This window comes from Triticum dicoccoides, chromosome 5A (assembly GCF_002162155.2).
Source record: "Triticum dicoccoides isolate Atlit2015 ecotype Zavitan chromosome 5A, WEW_v2.0, whole genome shotgun sequence".
Lineage (NCBI taxonomy): Eukaryota > Viridiplantae > Streptophyta > Magnoliopsida > Poales > Poaceae > Triticum > Triticum dicoccoides.
In genome coordinates, this window is record NC_041388.1 from 451,125,424 (window position 1) to 451,143,518 (window position 18,095).

Here is an 18,095-nt window from a genome sequence, read left to right on the forward strand (position 1 = left end):
AAAGCTGCGATACGGGGAGAATCGCTAGGGATGAAAAAATCGGTGTAGCGGGAGTCGTGCGGATATGTTGCTAACCACCAGTCGACTGGTGGTTAGCACAGTCCTTCAACATAAACAACCGAGATTAGAAGGGTAAAGGTACCCATTTCCAGAAATTTGAAGGAGATTTGCTTCCAGTGAACTCTGCAACCTCTATCTAGATTTAAACATGGAAATAGAGACTTTACTGGACCGACACCGACGAGGCAACGACTTGAGCACGTGGTACCACATCCGTCGTGTCACTGGCGTAGCCAGAAAACGACACCTCTCTTTCTCTCTGACGGTCCTTCCATCTTTCCTCCCAGCGGCGGCCGCGGCAGCGCGACGACACCTCATCACTCTCCGCGTCCTGTCGTCTTCGCTTTCCCTGCTGCGCCCTCCCATCCCATCCCATGGATCCACCCACCCGCCCGCCCGCCGTCCGCATCCTCGCCACATTTCCCTTTCCCTTTCCGTTCCCACTCCCACGATTCACTCGTTCATCCATTGGATGTACGCCCCTTCCCTCCCCTGCCCCGGTCACAAAGCTCATTACTTTTTCTCGTGTCCGCCTTCCTTCCTCCCCTGCAATCCTTTCTCTGTTCCGCTGTAAAGGCGGAGCAGCCTGGAACAGGGTTGTTGGATCTGACCGGCTATCTCTGAGCCGAGGAGACTCGCCGCCAGATGCTGCCCACCGGCAGGAGCAGGCCTCAGCCCAGGCCCGCGCCCAGATCTTGGTCCTTCTCAGGTGCGCCGCTTAATTTCACACTCCATCATATCAAAGCTTGTTCTTGATTTCCGTGTCTTCTCAGACTCGGTTAATTTGGTGATGAATTTACCAGGGGTGCTTGCTTGTTTCCCCTCTCTCCTGCATTAGCTTAGCTTTGTGTCGTGGTATTTCCATGGCCATCTGCTTGGTTGCAGAGGCTTGGTGTGTGTGCGTGTGTGTCTGTAAACGACGTTGCATCTAACTGAACTTGTGGCGTTCGCAGACATGGACTTCTCTGATCCGAAGCGCAACTCCAGGTACCTCAGCAAGATCATCATGGTCGCGCTCCTCACGGCCATGTGCGTCGTCATGCTCACCCAGCCGCCCTGCCATAGGAAGGCTCCCAGCGTGGTATGCTAACCGCCCGTACCCTTCTTCCATCTCCTCAACCATGCATACATATACTTGGTATCCCGTCCGTTTGCATCTCATGGGGTTGCAATCACAGATGCTGCATTGCTCGGTTAATTATCACAGCTGCAAACTGACTCAAATCATACTCTGCTAAGCAATGCAGTAGAAATGGCACGCTACTTTGTTGTGTATACTTATGATGCTTATTACGATTCTCGATTTCACTCAAGTGTGCCTCGTGTGTAAATCTTCACACATGTGATGCTGATGTGCCCAGTTCTCCATCCATGAACTCGGAGTAACACATGTGTTGGTGACGGGTGGCGCTGGCTACATAGGATCGCATGCGGCTCTTCGATTGCTCAAAGACTCCTTCAGAGTCACCATTGTGGTCGGTACTTTACTCAGAACTGTGCATTGCTGTTTTTTGTCGAAATTCAGCATCATCAGAATGCTAACATTTTTTTCTCTCTCTTGTCTTTAGGATAATCTCTCAAGAGGAAATATCGGGGCGGTCAAGGTTCTTCAGAACTTGTTTCCTGATCCTGGGCGATTGCAATTCATACATGCTGATTTAGGCGATCCAAAAGCTGTATCCTGACATATTTATCTTTTGTACTAATTGCTTCTCATTTGAAAAAGATAAATAATTATGTTAACCTGGCGAGGAAATTGTTTTAGAACATTTTTGTTCCTTAACACATGTCCTTAGGTTAACAGAATATTCGCAGAGAATGCATTTGATGCCGTCATGCACTTCGCTGCTGTCGCGTATGTGGGAGAGAGCACGCTTGAGCCTCTGAGGTACTAGACTTTGCTTGTCATCTTGCATTATCCATTCACCAACTACCTAGCCTACCTGCACAAGATAATGAAACACTTTGAACAGGTACTATCATAACATCACTGCAAACACTTTGGTTGTGCTAGAAGCCATGGCGACGCACAATGTTAAAACCCTGATCTACTCTAGCACATGTGCCACCTACGGGGAACCCGAGAAGATGCCTATCACTGAAGAAACTCCCCAGGTCAGTTGTGGCCTCTGCAGACTGCAGCCTCTTCTTTCCGAAAGTTTGAGAATTTTTCATGGCATGTAAACTTTGAAAATGTTTCTTTTCCTGAAGTTGTTCACTGAACCTTTTGTCCAGTTTCCTATAAACCCATATGGCAAGGCCAAGAAAATGGCAGAGGATATCATTTTGGACTTCTCCAAGTCGAGGAAATCAGACATGTCGGTGATGATCCTGAGGTCGGTATCTCTTACTAACAACTGTGAACTTCCTTATCTAGCACCATAACACCTAACACCATTTGGTAACTGAGTGAGTATCCTGAATCTTTTAGATACTTCAACGTCATCGGTTCTGACCCAGAAGGAAGGCTGGGTGAGGCTCCACCACCCGAATTGCGTGAGCATGGCCGTATATCCGGTGCGTGCTTCGACGCGGCACTAGGAATAATCCCAGGCTTGAAGGTACCAACATCTTCTATCAACTACTTATCTGCTGCTGCGTTTTGGAATCCCTGCCGCTAGCGGTGAAAAAATACTCGCGTTTTTCTTCGTTCCTTTTGGGAACTGCTTACCAAGTTCTTGCTTTTCTTCACAGGTCAAAGGTACCGACTACGAAACGGCCGACGGGACTTGCGTAAGAGATTACATCGATGTCACCGACCTGGTGGATGCCCACGTGAAAGCGCTCAACAAGGCAGAGAGAGGCAAAGTTGGCATATACAATGTTGGCACCGGAAGAGGTAAGCCATCAAATAGATCATCATCACATATCATGTTATGAATGATGGTGATGTTAACCTTTTTCTTTTATCTTTCCATTTCCAGGTAGGTCGGTGAAGGAGTTTGTGGAGGCTTGCAAGAAGGCGACCGGAGTCGACATCAAGGTCGACTACTTCCCTCGCCGCCCCGGTGACTATGCCGAAGTGTACAGCAACCCCGCAAGGATCAACCGCGAGCTAAACTGGACAGCCCAGCACACCGAACTCCAGGAGAGCCTCAGGGTCGCGTGGACATGGCAGAAGAAGCACCGGAGTGGCTATGCAGACTCGGGTCGATATATTTTTTGACTCAACTCACAGAGATAGCAGTTACACATAATTTATATAGCGTGTATGGTCATTTGTTCAATTCCTGGGATTTTATTTATATATGGGAAGTTCACCAGTTCGTTATAAATATCGACATGTTCTTTCACTGAACAGTAATGGTCGCCAGCTATTAAGTTCATGAACTCAGGCCAGATTTTTGCTGAACTCTACAGCAAATGCAGACGAGGTCCATCTGCACCAATGGTAGACAAAATACCAGTGTGAAAGTTCACCAGTTACTTGTAAATATTATAAGTTCACCCGTTCATGCACAAGTGAGAAGCGCAATAATGCATCCAAATGGCAGCTCATCATTATAATGATCTGAACAGTTTTGTACAAATTTGCAGCCTTTGTTTAAATTCAACCAACGAGATGTCGCATCTTAAAAGTAAACAACAATGAACTACACACTTGAATTACTCAACAGAGACCACCTACTACATGGAGCGTTGAGATGCTCTGGCCAACTCAATCAGAAAATGAACACAAACTACTGCATCAGGGGCAAGCCAGGTTGATGCGCCTTCAGCTGATTGGGTGCCCAACCCCTCCCTAGACACAAGCAAAATGACTGATGAGCAGTTTATCCTCAATTAAGCCTGTAAAATCATGCTTGATATGTTAACTACCTTTGCCCCCGTATCTTCTTGCTTCTCTAGCTTCGGAAAGTTAGATCGGTCAATGTTGCAATTTGCAGTCACAAACTGTGCCGCATAGGGAAACCCTCTTTATACAAGAGAAGAATCCAAACTGCTCAATGGTTGTCATCTGCAATCACAAAAGCATTCACCATAAACGAATTATGTCAGTACTGTACAATGTAGCATTAAGATACAAAAGAATATAGAATTTGTACCTAATTGACAACTTGAGTCTTCGGTGAGCTGCTCAACATAAGTGGGATCCAGTCGAGCAGAAATGGCCACCTGTAGGTTTTCACCTGAGGGCCCGTCTGACTGTATGGCATTATTTAACGGCATGGCACTGCAATTGAAAAAAAAGCTGGAAAACTAAATTTACAGATGCAAGCTTGCCAGGTTGGGCCGACTCTAACAATCCATCTAGTTAATTTGTTTTATCACTAAAAAGGGGAGCTCATGATGTGAGCCATTCCCTCTGTAAAGAAATATAAGAGCGTTTAGGTCACTACGATCTAAACGCTCTTATATTTCTTTACGGACGAAGTATCAATTAAGTAAAGTGTAACAATAATTTAATAAAATGAGTCATAGCTCATAGGTCTTCAACCCGAACTAAATAAGAGGACTTTTCCCCCCAGGAAATATGAACTGCTATACCTCCAATTTTTAAGTACCATTTGTTCCTGTTGGTTAGCTATGTGGATGAAGTGAACTACCAATTAAGTACAAGTGTAACGTTGATTTAATAAAATGAGTTATGGGGCTTCATCCAGAACTAAACTACAGGATGTTTTCGTAAAACATGACCGATATTATGCTGTAACTCGAATTGAAGTACCTATTGTTCTTGCTGGCTCCATTTCCACGGGCAAAGGAGATGCAATCAGCAAGACGTGAATATTCATCGACGGTCCCTTCTGCCATGTTTATTTGCTTGGGTCTGTAAACCAGGAATCAATAAACTTAGACAACACACATCACCTCATTGACATTTGGCACAAATACGCCCACACACAAAAAAAATGAATTGGAGAATGAGCTACCTTGGAGTAGACTTCCGATTCATCTTGTTCGTGTTTCCAGTATCAATGTGTCTTTCTGCAGAAGTTTCAGAGGGCATACTTGGAAGGTCCAACTCACAAGCGTTCACCCCACCATCTGTTGTTGAATTGCCTTTGGCTGATTTCCTATACAAAACAAAGGACTCATGGTGACACTGAAAATCTACGAGGAAGCGGATATAGATGATGTCAGATACTATTGAGTAATTTTTTTAGCCATGATCCATGTTATACCTTGATACTCTCTTCCTTTTCGTTGTGTTGCCTTGGTTGTCAATAGAGACTGAACCCCTCATCCTGTTTTTGACTGCTCTCCCCTCACCAACAGAGATAGAACCCCTCATTTTCTTTTTGACAGCTCCCTCGTTGCCGACAGACACAGTGCCCCTTGTTCTCTTCTTAGCTGTGCCTTCTTTACCAACAGATGTAGGGTCCCTCTTTTGATTAGTAAGTGCCTCATTATTGAAACTGATAGGGCCCCCAAACATATCTAGGGTGAGCTCGTTATCAACAGAGATTGATCCCCTCATTCTCTTTTGCACAACCACATCGCCATCAGTGGTAACTTTCCTCTTCCTAGCTTTGCTGTGGCCCCTAGAGGAATTGTTGACACCATCAGACACAGTTACATCCTCCCCAGTTTGGTTTTCAGCTCCACTTCTGTAAAAGTAAGTACGAAACAAACATGTGAGCACTGAGCAGGCATAAGGGAGTGAAATTCAACAGTAAAGCATATGTAATGTTATAAGCAATACCCAGATAATTTTTTCCTTGATTTTCTCTTGGTGATGTTTACAGCAGCAGCAGCAGCAGAAGACTTCGAGGGGTCATTAGGTGGCACGTTATCCACACGTGATTTTCTCGACCGTTTTTGAGGTTTCTTGACTTGATCACTGAAAAATAGGTACTGATGAGGAAGAGAACATAGCTAAAACTACCTTCTTTTTTATTGTTTGAAAAGCATTGCAATTGAAATTACTGTACCTCACAGTGCTCTCATCACCCCTGTCAACTTTCGAATACACAAGTGATGGGAAGTCACTCGGGCAAATTGCAGGTCGCTCTGTTTCTCTATCAACAAAGTTGTTCTGAAAAATAGATTTCTTTACTTGATTGGCTGCTACAATTAAAGGTAATTCATCTTGACAGAGTCTTTTCCATCGCCTGCAGTTACAAATGGAATAACCATTAGCAGCAAAATTTGTACTTGCTTCGGTTGGTGGGGCAGCTCCATCATGAAATGCATTATTAATTTGAAATTTCAAGCAACACATCAGAATTACATCATGTAAAATCTGAAAGAGAATAGGTTTATGGTTTACCTCAGGCACATATTATCAGTACGGTGAGGAATCATAGCCCCAGCAATCTTGGACCAGCACGGACCAACCTCATGGACGGAAGCCAATAACTTGGAATCCTCTTCAGGGCGCCATTCCCCATGATCTATATCCGGATCAAGAACATTACGCCACCTGTTTAATGAGGATAAAAAATAGCATCACGATCAAACCGTAAACTTTGAACTGACATGGTAAAACTACTACATTACCTCTCGCTGCATTGACTTTGTGTGCGGCCAGGAACAAACTGAGCAATCTTATTCCAGCTGCCAGACCTAAAAAACTTGACAGATACCAGGAGGCGCTTGTCCTCATCCTCAGACCATCTCCCCACCCTTTTCCTTTCAGGGATTAGTGTTTTCCTCCACCTATAGTAAGTTCGATGTAAGGTATGTCAAATATACACCAACCAAGGAAAGTAAGAGATTATCCACATAAAACTAGTGAGGACAAAGATTAAATACCATTAGAAAAGATAACCACAATAAAGAGTGATAACAGATGTGCCATAATATAAAGTACAATCACATAGGTTTGATAATTTATACATGTAAAATTAGTGAGGAAAAATATTAAATACCATTTGAAAAGATAACCACGATAAAGAGTGATAAACTATGTGTCCTGATAGAAGGCACAATTGCATAGGTTCGATAGTAGGTCTGAAAGACAAGTCAAAGAACAATACCTGTTAGAGCACTGGTTGCCAATGCGACCAACCAGACTAGCTGATACAAGTTGCCAGTTACAACCAAAAGTTTGGACGGCAGCTACAAGTTGAAGATCTTCCTCTTTTGTCCAGGCCCTCTTCAATATGTGGGGATTGAGACTTCGTTGATAACGGGCAAGGCACTGGAAAGGTGTTCTCTGCGTACCCAATGCAACCGCAATATTAATCCAGTTATGCATTCCTTTTTCTTGGACAGTTAGTATAAGTCTTTTCTCCTCACACGCAGTCCAGGCGTTGTGATTAATCCGTGGGTCGTCATGGTTTAGCCACCTAGTAGAGAATAAAATTACAATTTCTTGAATTAGGACTGACCAATTGAAAACACAGATACAGACACATACTGCAGAAACGTCAAATAACAATATCAGGAAAGATGGCAGAGTAAGATCTGATGAAGCTTCTGCACAATGAGAGAAATGAAAATTGCTCCGTTCGCTAGAAGAGAAAAATATCTTCTAGAGGGAAGTACCTCGATTCGCATTCAGCACCGGATCGACCAGGAAGGTACATAGCAGCAATATAGTCCCAGTTTACTAATGGCAAGACTGACCGGAGAATCTCAGGAGTCGCCTCAAAATTACCCACAGTGTTCGTCAGTGCATAAGCCATATCGACAGCACTGAAGTCACCACTGGAACAGCAGAACAAAACAATTAACAGAATAAGATTTTATGTCAACTCTTCTAGCAGAAGACTAAGTCAAATTGCATTAGAACTCACAAGTTTGGCATCAAACCTACATCTCAATTTGCGGAAAACAAATACCCCAGTAGCACAACTATAGAGATTAAAGACTGTCAATTCATAATTTATAGATAGTTCAGTCAGAAACCCATCGAATTCATTTTGATAGAAACAATTAAAGAAAAATGGAAAATAGTCTTGTAATTAATAAACAGACTGCATAATGGAGAAACACAAGAACTACAAACTTAGACAGAACTTTTAATGCCCTTGAAGCTTAAAAAGGGGTACTCTTCAAGTATTAGCAAAGAATAACTGATAAAACTATGACAATTGCTTGTTCAATGTGATACTAAATGATTAAGTCATGATTTAAAGTTCACGACTGAAATAGAAGATGAAAATGCTACATTAGTGAAAGAGTCTACAAATTCGACAAACCTTCCATTCTTCAACGAGTCCTTAATTAACGTTTCCTGATATTGCTGCTTTATTCCTTTAGCAAGCCTGTCTTTCTCTACATCTGACCATGGATGCTTCTGAAGCGACACTGGGAATTGCTTCAGAACTGCTTTATACTTTTCAACATGAGGGTTCTCAGCTGGGCCGAGAAGTAATGCAGATATCTTATATTTATTCTGCAAGAACAGATACTCTTTTGTAAGTGCCATATTATCTGTTCCTAAAAATCTAGAAAGACAATCACTTGGCAATCATGTTCATGCACATGAAAGAGCAATATGTGACTATATTTCCATGGTCCGCGAGCTAGTAGGTTTTTGTGTACCATTCTCTCCGTTATGAAATGGAAAACAATGGTCGGCCAACAGAGGAAGAATATGTGCGTGTACAATAGAAACAATACATTAAGAGTTGATCTAATAAATAAATTGATTAAGTGTGATAGAATAGCAATTCAATATCCTAAAATAAAGAATAGCAATTCAATAAAATTTACACAAGATACATACATGCTCACAAGAAAAGGATCTGAAGTAATTTAGTCAACAGACTCAACATGGCTGAAAATGCTGTCACGACATAATTGCAAATCAGCCTCTAGCTTCTTATACAATAGAGATCTACCCTGCTAAAGCATACTCAAGTCTCATTCATACAAATTTTGTTGAAGATTATTAGAAGATCCAAATGGATGCAATTTCATATTTGAATTTCCACCAATCAAACAATCCCAGGGAACATGGCCTGAAGAGAGCATGAAAATAATAGTACATATGACACATGAACCATCAGCCACCAACATATGTCGTTCCTACTTGCACTAGGATATGAAACCTATTCGCCTTTTCATATAGGAATTTACAACTATCTTATGCAGGAAATAGGCAGAGGTGTAGAAAAATCTCTTATGGAAGTTAATATCGATGTGCCGTTTTCAGAGAACAAATAGGAACATAAACAACAGAAGCTACAAGTGCTCTATATAACATAAGGTGATTGTATATGTCATCTAGCATACTATACACAGCTGTAAATACTGACTTATTACCTTTGCGGATTGTGCACTTTGTTTTTGAGAGGAAATCAATCTAACACGAGGATCCACCTTCTGGCACAAAACTTTGCCAAATGATCTTCTGCAGCTTAACTGATAATCCATAAGACATTTGACACGATCCCTAAGATCCTTATTTACTTCAATCTTTGCTTCAATGTTAATCATCTTCCTTCTAATAAACTTCTGGCATGCTCTGTTCTTCTTGAGAGCATCCACTAACAACAGTGCAGCTTTTGGGAACCCAGTTTGAGTGTTTGCATTCGTATCTTTCTTCTGTACATCCTCTTCACCAGGTCGATGTGCAATAAATTCATCATCCCCTCCTTTTGATGCCTCGTTTTTCATGTTCTCCAGTGGACCAGTGGAGGTACCTTCAGTACGTAAATAAAGATTAAGGGCCCCTTTATCTATCGACATATAAGCTTTTTTCCTAAATAATTCAAGAATTATGATAACACTGCATATGTTGAGTTTTCAATTATATACTGGTACATGTGACTTCAAGAGAACAGGGCTCTGCTTACATGTAATAGTGAATCAGAAAATCAACCATATATTGCATCTAATTTGGCAGCATAGAGTTTGTAATGGTTTATTCTCATGCATTGCAATTCTGCTAACAGGATAACGCTACATATTGTGTTAGCTCGGCCCATAGTTTAACATTCAAAGTTAACACTGTATATGATTCACTACAAATGCAGCACGTTTTAGTTGCTAGCCTTTAAAAGACATCATTGCTACATACAATTCAGAACAGTACAAAATCAGAAATGCTCTAAGAAAATAATGGCAATCCGATGGTTCTTTTATACCAAACGAAATGCACTGAATATTTCATGATTAAATGTGATCAAAATTCAGCCTGCAGGTTTCTCATGGTAATATTTTTTATATGTCTTTCTAGGATAGGGATTACCAGGCGCGTCCAAATTGGAAGCGGGAAGAAGCGGATCACGGGTGGACTCACCGGAGTGGTAGTGCGAGAAGCGGCGCTGTATCGCGCGGAGCGTCTCGAGGTCGTCATCCTCCGCGTCGGAAGGCGGCCAGGCGCAGATCGGGCGCGGCGAGGAGGGCGAGGCCTTGTTCAGGTGGAGGTTCTCGCGGATGCTGCGAACGAGGGCGAGGTCCTCGTCCCCCTCGTCCGACGACCCATCTGCTGCCGCCGCCGCCGCTGTAGTCGTCGTCGCGGCGGGGACGGCGAGGTAGGAGGAGGCCTGCGCGACGGCGGCATCCGGGTCGGCGCCGGCGGTGATGCAGGAGCGGCGGACCAGGTCGAGGTCCTCCTGGAGGCTCTCGTCGAAATCGGGGTCCGAGTCGTCGTCGGAGTAGAAGTCCATGGATGCGGCGGCAGATGCGCCGGTTGTGGCGATGGGGCGCTAGGGTTTACTGAGGGTTTTGCGGCGCCGGGAGGGCGGGGGATTGGAGGGGGCGGCGGCTGCCCGTGCTCGCGCTCGCTCCTTTCTTGGTCGGTCTCGTGCTCGCGTTCGGTGGCGATGCCGTCGCAGGGGGTTTGAATCCTCCGCGAGACAGGGAACAGGGGAGGGGAGGCGGAGGCACGCCAGAACCGCCTCCAGCAGACAAACAAATTTGAGCCCAATACCTAAAAACTGGGCCCGTAGCTCCAACACAAGGACTAAGGGCATCTCCAGCCGTAGAGCCCTCCAGGAGTCATTTTTATCGCCCTTTGGGGCTGCCGGCGAAATTTTTTGCCTGCGATCAAAAAAATATCCACTCGTTTCGCCCCCCACGCACGTATCCCTGCCATCACCACGACGCGAACCGCCGAACCGGCTGGCGCTCCGTCTCCGTTCCGGCCGCCGCCACGGGGAAGACCGGCCAGCTCACCGTCTTCTGGGGCCAGAACAAGGACGAGGGCTCTCTCAGGGAAGCCTGCGACGCCGGCCTCTACACGGCGGTAATCATGTCCTTCCTCAACGTCTACGGCCACGGCAAGTACCGCCTCGACCTCTCCGGCCACCCGCTCGCCGGCATCGGGGGCGACATCAGGCACTGCCAGTCCGTGAGCATCACCGTCTCCCTCTCCATCGGCGGCTTCGGCCGTGACTACGCGCTCCCGACCAACCGGTCCGCGCTCGACCTCGCCGACCACCTCTGGTTTTCCTACCTCGGCGGCAAGCGCAGGGGCGTGCGCCGCCCGTTCGGCCGCGCGCGGCTCGACGGCGTGGACCTCTTCCTGGAGCGCGGCGGGCCGGCAGAGCACTACGACGCGCTGGCGAGGGAGCTGGCCAGGCGCAAGGCCCGCGGGGGGGAGGCGCCGCGGCTGACGGCGACGCCGCGCAACGCGTTCCCGGACAGGCTCGCGGCGTCGACGCTCTCGACGGGGGTCTTCGAGCGCATCCACGTGAGGTTCTACGACTCGTGCCGAGTCATGGAGCCGGCGTGCGCGGGGTGCAGGCGCGAGGCGGGGGACGGAGCAAGGCCAATGGCGAGCTCGAGGCGAGGCGGAGCCGGCCCGGCGCAGTCCAGGCAACTGAGGCGGCAGCGCGGTCTGGGTGCCCGAGGCGGCAGCCGACCAGCCAGCGAGCGGGAAACCGGCAGGCGCGAGGCGGCGAGCAGGGCCGGCGTGGAGCGGAGGAGGCCGGACGGCGACGCGGAGCAGGGCCGGCGCGGGGCGGAGCGGAGGAGGCCGGACGGCGACGCGGAGCAGGGCCGGCGCGGGGCGAAGCGGAGAAGGCCGGACGGCGACGCGGAGCAGGCATCACTGCACGCTGGGCACGGAGGACTCGTCGGAGCTCACCGAGGTCGTGTCTCCGGCCACCGCCTCGGGCCCCGCAGGATTTGGGCCGCCGGAGCTACGGGGGAGGCGGCTTTGACCGCGCGAGCGCAAGCGCCGCCCCGGCCATGCGCGCTGTGTGCGGTAGGTGTGAAAGGAAAGTGTAGGACCTTGAAGTAGATGTGTCTAGAGGGGGGGTGATTAGACACTTAATGCTAAAGTTGCAGTTTTAAGCTTTTTCGGTTTAACTGGAGTTTAGGCACAATTTCAACATTCACAATACATATCAAGCAAGCATGCAAAGAGTATATAGGCAGCGGAAAGTAAAGCATGCAACTTGCAAGAATGTAAAGGGAAGAGTTTGGAGAATTCAAACGCAATTGGAGACACGGATGTTTTTCCCGTGGTTCGGATAGGTGGTGCTATCCTACATCCACGTTGATGGAGACTTCAACCCACGAAGGGTAACGGTTGCGCGAGTCCACGGAGGGCTCCACCCACGAAGGGTCCACGAAGAAGCAACCTTGTCTATCCCACCATGGCCATCGCCCACGAAGGACTTGCCTCACTAGCGGTAGATCTTCACGAAGTAGGCGATCTCCTTGCCCTTACAAACTCCTTGGTTCAACTCCACAATCTTGTCGGAGGCTTCCAAGTGACACCTAGCCAATCTAGGAGACACCACTCTCCAAGAAGTAACAAATGGTGTGTTGATGATGAACTCCTTGCTCTTGTGCTTCAAATGATAGTCTCCCCAGCACTCAACTCTCTCTCACAGGATTTGGATTTGGTGGAAAGAAGATTTGAGTGGAAAGCAACTTGGGGAAGGCTAGAGATCAAGATTCATGTGGTAGGAATGGAATATCTTGGCCTCAACACATGAGTAGGTGGTTCTCTCTCAGAACATATGAGCTGGAAGTGTAGATGTGTTCTGATGGCTCTCTCCACGAGTGAAGAGGAGGTGGAGGGGTATATATAGCCTCCACACAAAATCCAACCGTTACACACAATTTACCAATCTCGGTGGGACCGAATCAACAAACTCGGTCGGACCGAAATAGTAAACCTAGTGACCGTTAGAGATTTTCGGTGGGACTGACATGCAACCCGGTAGGACCGATATGGTTAGGGTTAGGGCATAACGTAATCTCGGTGAGACCTATTACAGAAACTTGGTGAGACCGATTTGGTAATAAGCTAACCAGAGGGTTGGTCAGGCAAACTCGGTGGGACCGATTACACAAACTCGGTGAGACCGATTTTGGTAATGAGCATACATAGTGAGTTTGCATTGTAACCTCGGTAGTACCGATTGTACAAGATTGGTGAGACCGATTTTGGCAATGGACATACACAGTGAGATTACAATCCCATCTCGGTGAGACCGAGATCCCTATCGGTAGAACCGATTTGCTAGGGTTTGGCAATGGCTATGACAAGTGAAACTCGGTGGCGCCGGATAGAAATAATCGGTAGGTCCGATTTTGGCTTAGGTTTAGGTCATATGTGGAAGTGGGAAAGTAGCTAAGGATTTTGGAGCATATCATTAAGCACTTGAAGCAAGAGGCTCATTAAGCAACACCTCATCCCTCCTTGATAGTATTGGCTTTTCCTATGGACTCAATGTGATCTTGGATCACTAAAATGTAAAATGAAGAGTCTTGAGCTTTAAGCTTTAGCCAATCCTTTGTCCTTAGCATCTTGGAAAATTTCTCACAACCTTTAGTCCATGCCACTCCATTGTTGAACTTATCTGAAACATACTAGATAGAAACGTTAGTCCAACAAGAGATATGTTGTCATTAATTACCAAAACCACCTAGGGAGCACTTGTGCTTTCAATCTCCCCCTTTTTGGTAATTGATGGCAACATACATTAAAGCTTTAGATAAAGATATAAAGAACAGCAAGTAAAGCTTTGGAAGGACATGTAACAAGCATAGGCTCCCCCTACATGTATGCACTCATGTAAATGTGAAATATAGAGGCATGTGAGAGCATAACCATGACAGAGTAGGCAATGTGTTACATGTATATTGGCCATATGCATCAGAGCAAAAGATTATCAAGGAAAATACCTTCATGCTCATGAGTCCTTCTTGCAAACAGTATGTACATAAGCAAGAATTCCTCATACTCATGATTTTGATGCATACACTTACCTTGTAGTCTTTAGCTGGCTTAGGATGGAATGAACCTGCACAAACAAGGTTAGATAACACAGGTACCTCCACTAGCCAGAGCAAACCAAAGAAGCCACAAGAGTACCAAGACTGGGATGACATGTAGAGAGTGAGTACAAGGTACCACAATGGATTCAACATGTCCCCAAGAGTAAAGATATGCAATGAATTTGACTGATTTCTTTCCCTTAGGTGTCTTGCTCCCCCTGAATCTTACATGGGATATTGGGAGAAGATAGGGAACAGAAAATCAGAGCTGAAAGATACAAATGGATAGAACTTAATGCAAATAAGCACATATGAACATGTCTTTCCCCCTAAAAAGACATGTGACATCTCTCCTTTTGAACATCAAGCATCTGGGATCCTTGAGTATTCTCTCCCCCTGGAAATCTCTTTCTCCCCCTTAATACTTTCTCCCTTGTAGGTGATAAGCTTTGATGTGATCTCTCTCTCCCCCTTCGACATCAATTTCCAAGAAGGGCTTTCTGGAATCCGTCGTATAGGTTTGGTCCTTGAGACTCAGCACAAAGCAATGGAGAAAACTGTGATGCTTGTAGAGGACAAGATTCATTGAGTAGAGCTGGATCAGAAGAAATATAGAACAAGTGGCAAACTGTTTTTCCTGTTGTGAAGTCGGTGGCACCGAGTGGCATGTTTTGGTGGGGCCGAAAAGATTCGGTTGGACCGAAAACTACAAGTCGGTGAAACCGAGTTCAACACAGAGAAAAACACTTATTACCTCAGCTCACTAAACATGTAGGATCTCACAAAGATTTGCAATGAATTATCTGAAGGATTTGCAAGGAATTGAATGCAGAAAATGCAGAACAAAAACAAATAGAAAAGAGAAGAAACTGAAAGATCTAGATGAAGTTTTTTTTAAAAGAGAAAGAAAATAAATATGCATGAGACAAATGCAATAACACAGAAAAGAACACAAGAGAACTTCATCTAGAGTTGGGCGGTGACATAGTCACCTATGTTAGAGTATATTGACTTAGGAGTCAAGTGAGAACACTTGATCATAGGTCATACTCATCGTTTAAGCTCAAAATGGGGTTACCATTTTTCGTTTAAGCATCTTGATGTATTCACATCTTGTTGAGTTGCTTTGACTCATGTCTTGGAGTAAAGCTTCTCTAAGATGGAAAACATACCTTGGGTGGTGGTGCGGTTCTTGCTCATGTAGTTGAACTTGTGTGGGTGCTCAAGGTTGATGTAGCTCATCAAGAGTTGGGAGCACCACTTGGAGTTTGAGTTCATCTACCTACATGGGTTAGTTCTTGCAAGGAAGAGCACTTGTGTATCCAAAAATGACAATCATGAAGCTCAACATAGAATTTGTCAAAGGATATGTTTGAATGGTTTTGTGCTTCCTTGTCTTCAACCACCATTGTGTAGAGACTTGGTGATGTAGAGATTGCTCAAGATGTGAGTGAGTCGCAATCTCATGGAATTAGATTCAACCAAGCACCTACATGGGTGAGACAACATGCAAGGTACAAATATATCCAAGACATAAGATAGTCATCATAAGAGATATATCATGGATTAGTCATAAGCTCATGTCTTGCATGTATCCAATGGAGTTCCTACTCCAAGTTCGAAGCATCAATAATGTTCAATTCACCTCTCAACCTGCAAAATACTTTCTCATCAAGAGGTTTAGTAAATATATTCGCTAATTGCTTATCGGTGCGAACATGCTTAAGATCAATGTCACCCTTAGCAACATGGTCTCGAATGAAATGATGACGAACTTCAATATGCTTAGTTCGAGAATGTCGTACAGGATTATGACCAATTTTGATAGCACTTTCATTGTCACAAAGCAGTGGAACATGTTTCACATAGATCCCATAATCTTTAAGAGTTTGGGTCATCCAAAGTAATTGAGCACAACATGAACCAGCGGCAATGTATTCCGCTTCGACGGTGGATAAGGATACCGAGTTTTGTTTCTTGGAAGACCAAGACACAAGAGATCTACCAAGAAATTGACAAGTACCCGAAGTGGACTTTCTATCAACCTTGTCTCCGGCATAATCCGAGTCAGAATAGCCAACAAGATCAAAAGAAGACCTCTTAGGATACCAAATGCCAAAGTTTGGTGTATGAATTAAGTATCTCACTATCCTTTTCACGGCCTTAAGATGACATTCTTTAGGAGCAGCTTGATAACGTGCACACATGCACACACTTAGCATAATGTCGGGACGTGAAGCACATAGGTATAACAAAGAACCAATCATAGAGCGATAAACCTTTTGATCAACTGGTTCACCATCTTTGGTCAAATCAAGATGTCCACTAGTAGGCATGGGTGTAGGCATACCTTTGCATTCTTGCATATTGAACTTCTTGAATAAGTCCTTGGTGTACTTCGTTTGAGAGAAAAATGTACCTTCCTTAGTTTGCTTGATTTGCAAACCGAGAAAGAATTTGAGTTCACTCATCATAGACATCTCAAACTTCTCTAACATTAGCTTTCCAAACTTTTCACTAAAGAGAGGGTTAGTTGAACCAAATATGATATCATCAACATAAATTTGGCATACAAATAGTTCTCCATTAACCCTTTTAGTAAAAAGAGTGGAATCAATTTTACCAATTTCAAAACCACTTGCAATAAGGAACTTGGTCAAGCATTTATACCATGCTCTAGGAGCTTGTTTAAGACCATAAAGAGCTTTGTGAAGTTTGTAAACATGATTTGGTTTCTTAGGATTGATAAAGCCGGGAGGTTGTTTGACATAAACTTCCTCCTCTATTTCACCATTTAGAAAAGCACTTTTAATGTCCATTTGGTACAAGGTGATATTATGGTGATTAGCATAGGCAAGTAAGATGCGAATGGACTCAAGTCTAGCAACGGGAGCATATGTCTCACCATAGTCCATACCTTCGACTTGTGTGTACCCTTGGGCGACGAGACGTGCTTTGTTGCGAACCACTTGTCCATCTTCATCTTGCTTGTTGTGAAACACCCATTTGGTACCAATGATGTTGTGGTTGTTGTCGGGCTTCTCAACCAATGTCCAAACTTGGTTTCTCTCAAAGTTGTGTAGCTCTTCATGCATAGCGTTTATCCAATCTGGATCTTCCAATGCTTCTTCAACCTTCATAGGTTCAATGCTAGAGATGAATGAATAGTTTTCACAAAAGTTAGCTAAACGAGTTTTTGAGCGAGTGATTCTCCTGGTTTGTATATCATTGTAGATTTGCTTGACGGGATGATCTTTGGCAATTCTTGCTCGAACTCGTGAGAGCTTTTGCTTGGGTCTTCGTTGAACATCTTCTTCATCTTGTTCTTCTTCTTGGCCTTCTTCATTGTTGACGTTGTCGTTCTCTTGTCGTGGTGGAGAAGGAGGTTGTTGATGTTCGTCTTGATGCATTTCCTCGTCTTCTTCATCTTGGTGTGTCCCACTTGTGGATGCTTCCGTATCAATTCTTGGTTCACCTTGTCGTGAAGCAGAAGCTTCCACTTGGACGGACGAGGTACTCTCCTTCACCTCCGTTGGACGAATTTTGCCAATAGACAAGTCTTGGATTGCTTCTGAAGGGTCTTTGTCTCCTACATCGATTGGCAATTGCTCTACTTGCGAGCCATTAGATTCATCAAACTTCACATCTACCGTCTCTTCAACCTTTCGGGTGAAATTGTTGTAGACACGGTAAGTGTGAGAGTTTGAGCCATAACCAAGTAGAAAACCTTCATGAGATTTAGGAGCAAACTTTGAACGACGATGCTTGTCAAGAATGTAGCACTTTGAGCCAAATACTCGAAAGTATCCAACTTGGGGTTTGTTACCGGTGAGGAGCTCGTATGCCGTCTTGCCGAGTAGCTTGTGAAGGTACAAGCGATTTGTTGCATGACAAGCTGTCTCAACCGCTTCTTCCCAAAAGTGCTTCGGCGTCTTGTACTCATCAAGCATCGGTCTCGC

The 18,095-nt window shown here is 45.0% G+C and overlaps 2 protein-coding genes across 3 annotated transcripts; one reads left to right on the forward strand and one right to left on the reverse strand.

Annotated features, from left to right (window-relative positions):
• Window positions 1-468: 468 nt before the first annotated feature.
• Window positions 469-3,428, forward strand: LOC119302230 (probable UDP-arabinose 4-epimerase 1). The gene is made up of 10 exons (XM_037579263.1): window positions 469-769; window positions 1,014-1,141; window positions 1,422-1,535; window positions 1,629-1,736; window positions 1,857-1,948; window positions 2,034-2,175; window positions 2,296-2,396; window positions 2,492-2,621; window positions 2,755-2,899; window positions 2,985-3,428. The coding sequence occupies exons 1-10, from the start codon at window positions 706-708 to the stop codon at window positions 3,224-3,226; spliced, it is 1,266 nt and encodes a 421-aa protein (XP_037435160.1). The 5' UTR covers window positions 469-705; the 3' UTR covers window positions 3,227-3,428.
• A 95-nt stretch (window positions 3,429-3,523) lies between these two features.
• On the reverse strand, window positions 3,524-10,794 carry LOC119302229 (myb-like protein L). 2 transcript variants are annotated; one of them, XM_037579262.1, is made up of 15 exons: window positions 10,199-10,794; window positions 9,220-9,599; window positions 8,151-8,347; window positions 7,495-7,656; window positions 6,984-7,295; window positions 6,505-6,663; window positions 6,275-6,427; window positions 5,937-6,116; window positions 5,708-5,845; window positions 5,187-5,612; window positions 4,935-5,078; window positions 4,730-4,831; window positions 4,107-4,234; window positions 3,880-4,018; window positions 3,524-3,802 (listed from the first exon to the last, which is right to left on the reverse strand). In XM_037579262.1, the coding sequence occupies exons 1-14, from the start codon at window positions 10,566-10,568 to the stop codon at window positions 4,005-4,007; spliced, it is 2,865 nt and encodes a 954-aa protein (XP_037435159.1). In that variant the 5' UTR covers window positions 10,569-10,794; the 3' UTR covers window positions 3,524-3,802; window positions 3,880-4,004. The 2 variants fall into 2 exon arrangements, with proteins under 2 accessions (XP_037435159.1, XP_037435158.1); XM_037579261.1 differs by having other exon boundaries at window positions 4,107-4,252.
• Window positions 10,795-18,095: the final 7,301 nt, after the last annotated feature.

Bases quoted from the DNA above. Each gene is read 5' to 3' on its own strand.
- LOC119302229 (XM_037579261.1), bottom strand. From the start codon at position 10,568: ATGGACTTCTACTCCGACGACGACTCGGACCCCGATTTCGACGAGAGC. The intron at 6,664-6,983 runs GTATTGTTCTTT...AACTTACTATAG, and splicing joins GGCAACCAGTGCTCTAACAG to GTGGAGGAAAACACTAATCC. The intron at 4,832-4,934 runs GTAGCTCATTCT...CCTGGTTTACAG, and splicing joins AATCGGAAGTCTACTCCAAG to ACCCAAGCAAATAAACATGG.
- LOC119302230 (XM_037579263.1), top strand. From the start codon at position 706: ATGCTGCCCACCGGCAGGAGCAGGCCTCAGCCCAGGCCCGCGCCCAGA. The intron at 1,142-1,421 runs GTATGCTAACCG...TGATGTGCCCAG, and splicing joins ATAGGAAGGCTCCCAGCGTG to TTCTCCATCCATGAACTCGG. The intron at 2,900-2,984 runs GTAAGCCATCAA...TTCCATTTCCAG, and splicing joins CAATGTTGGCACCGGAAGAG to GTAGGTCGGTGAAGGAGTTT.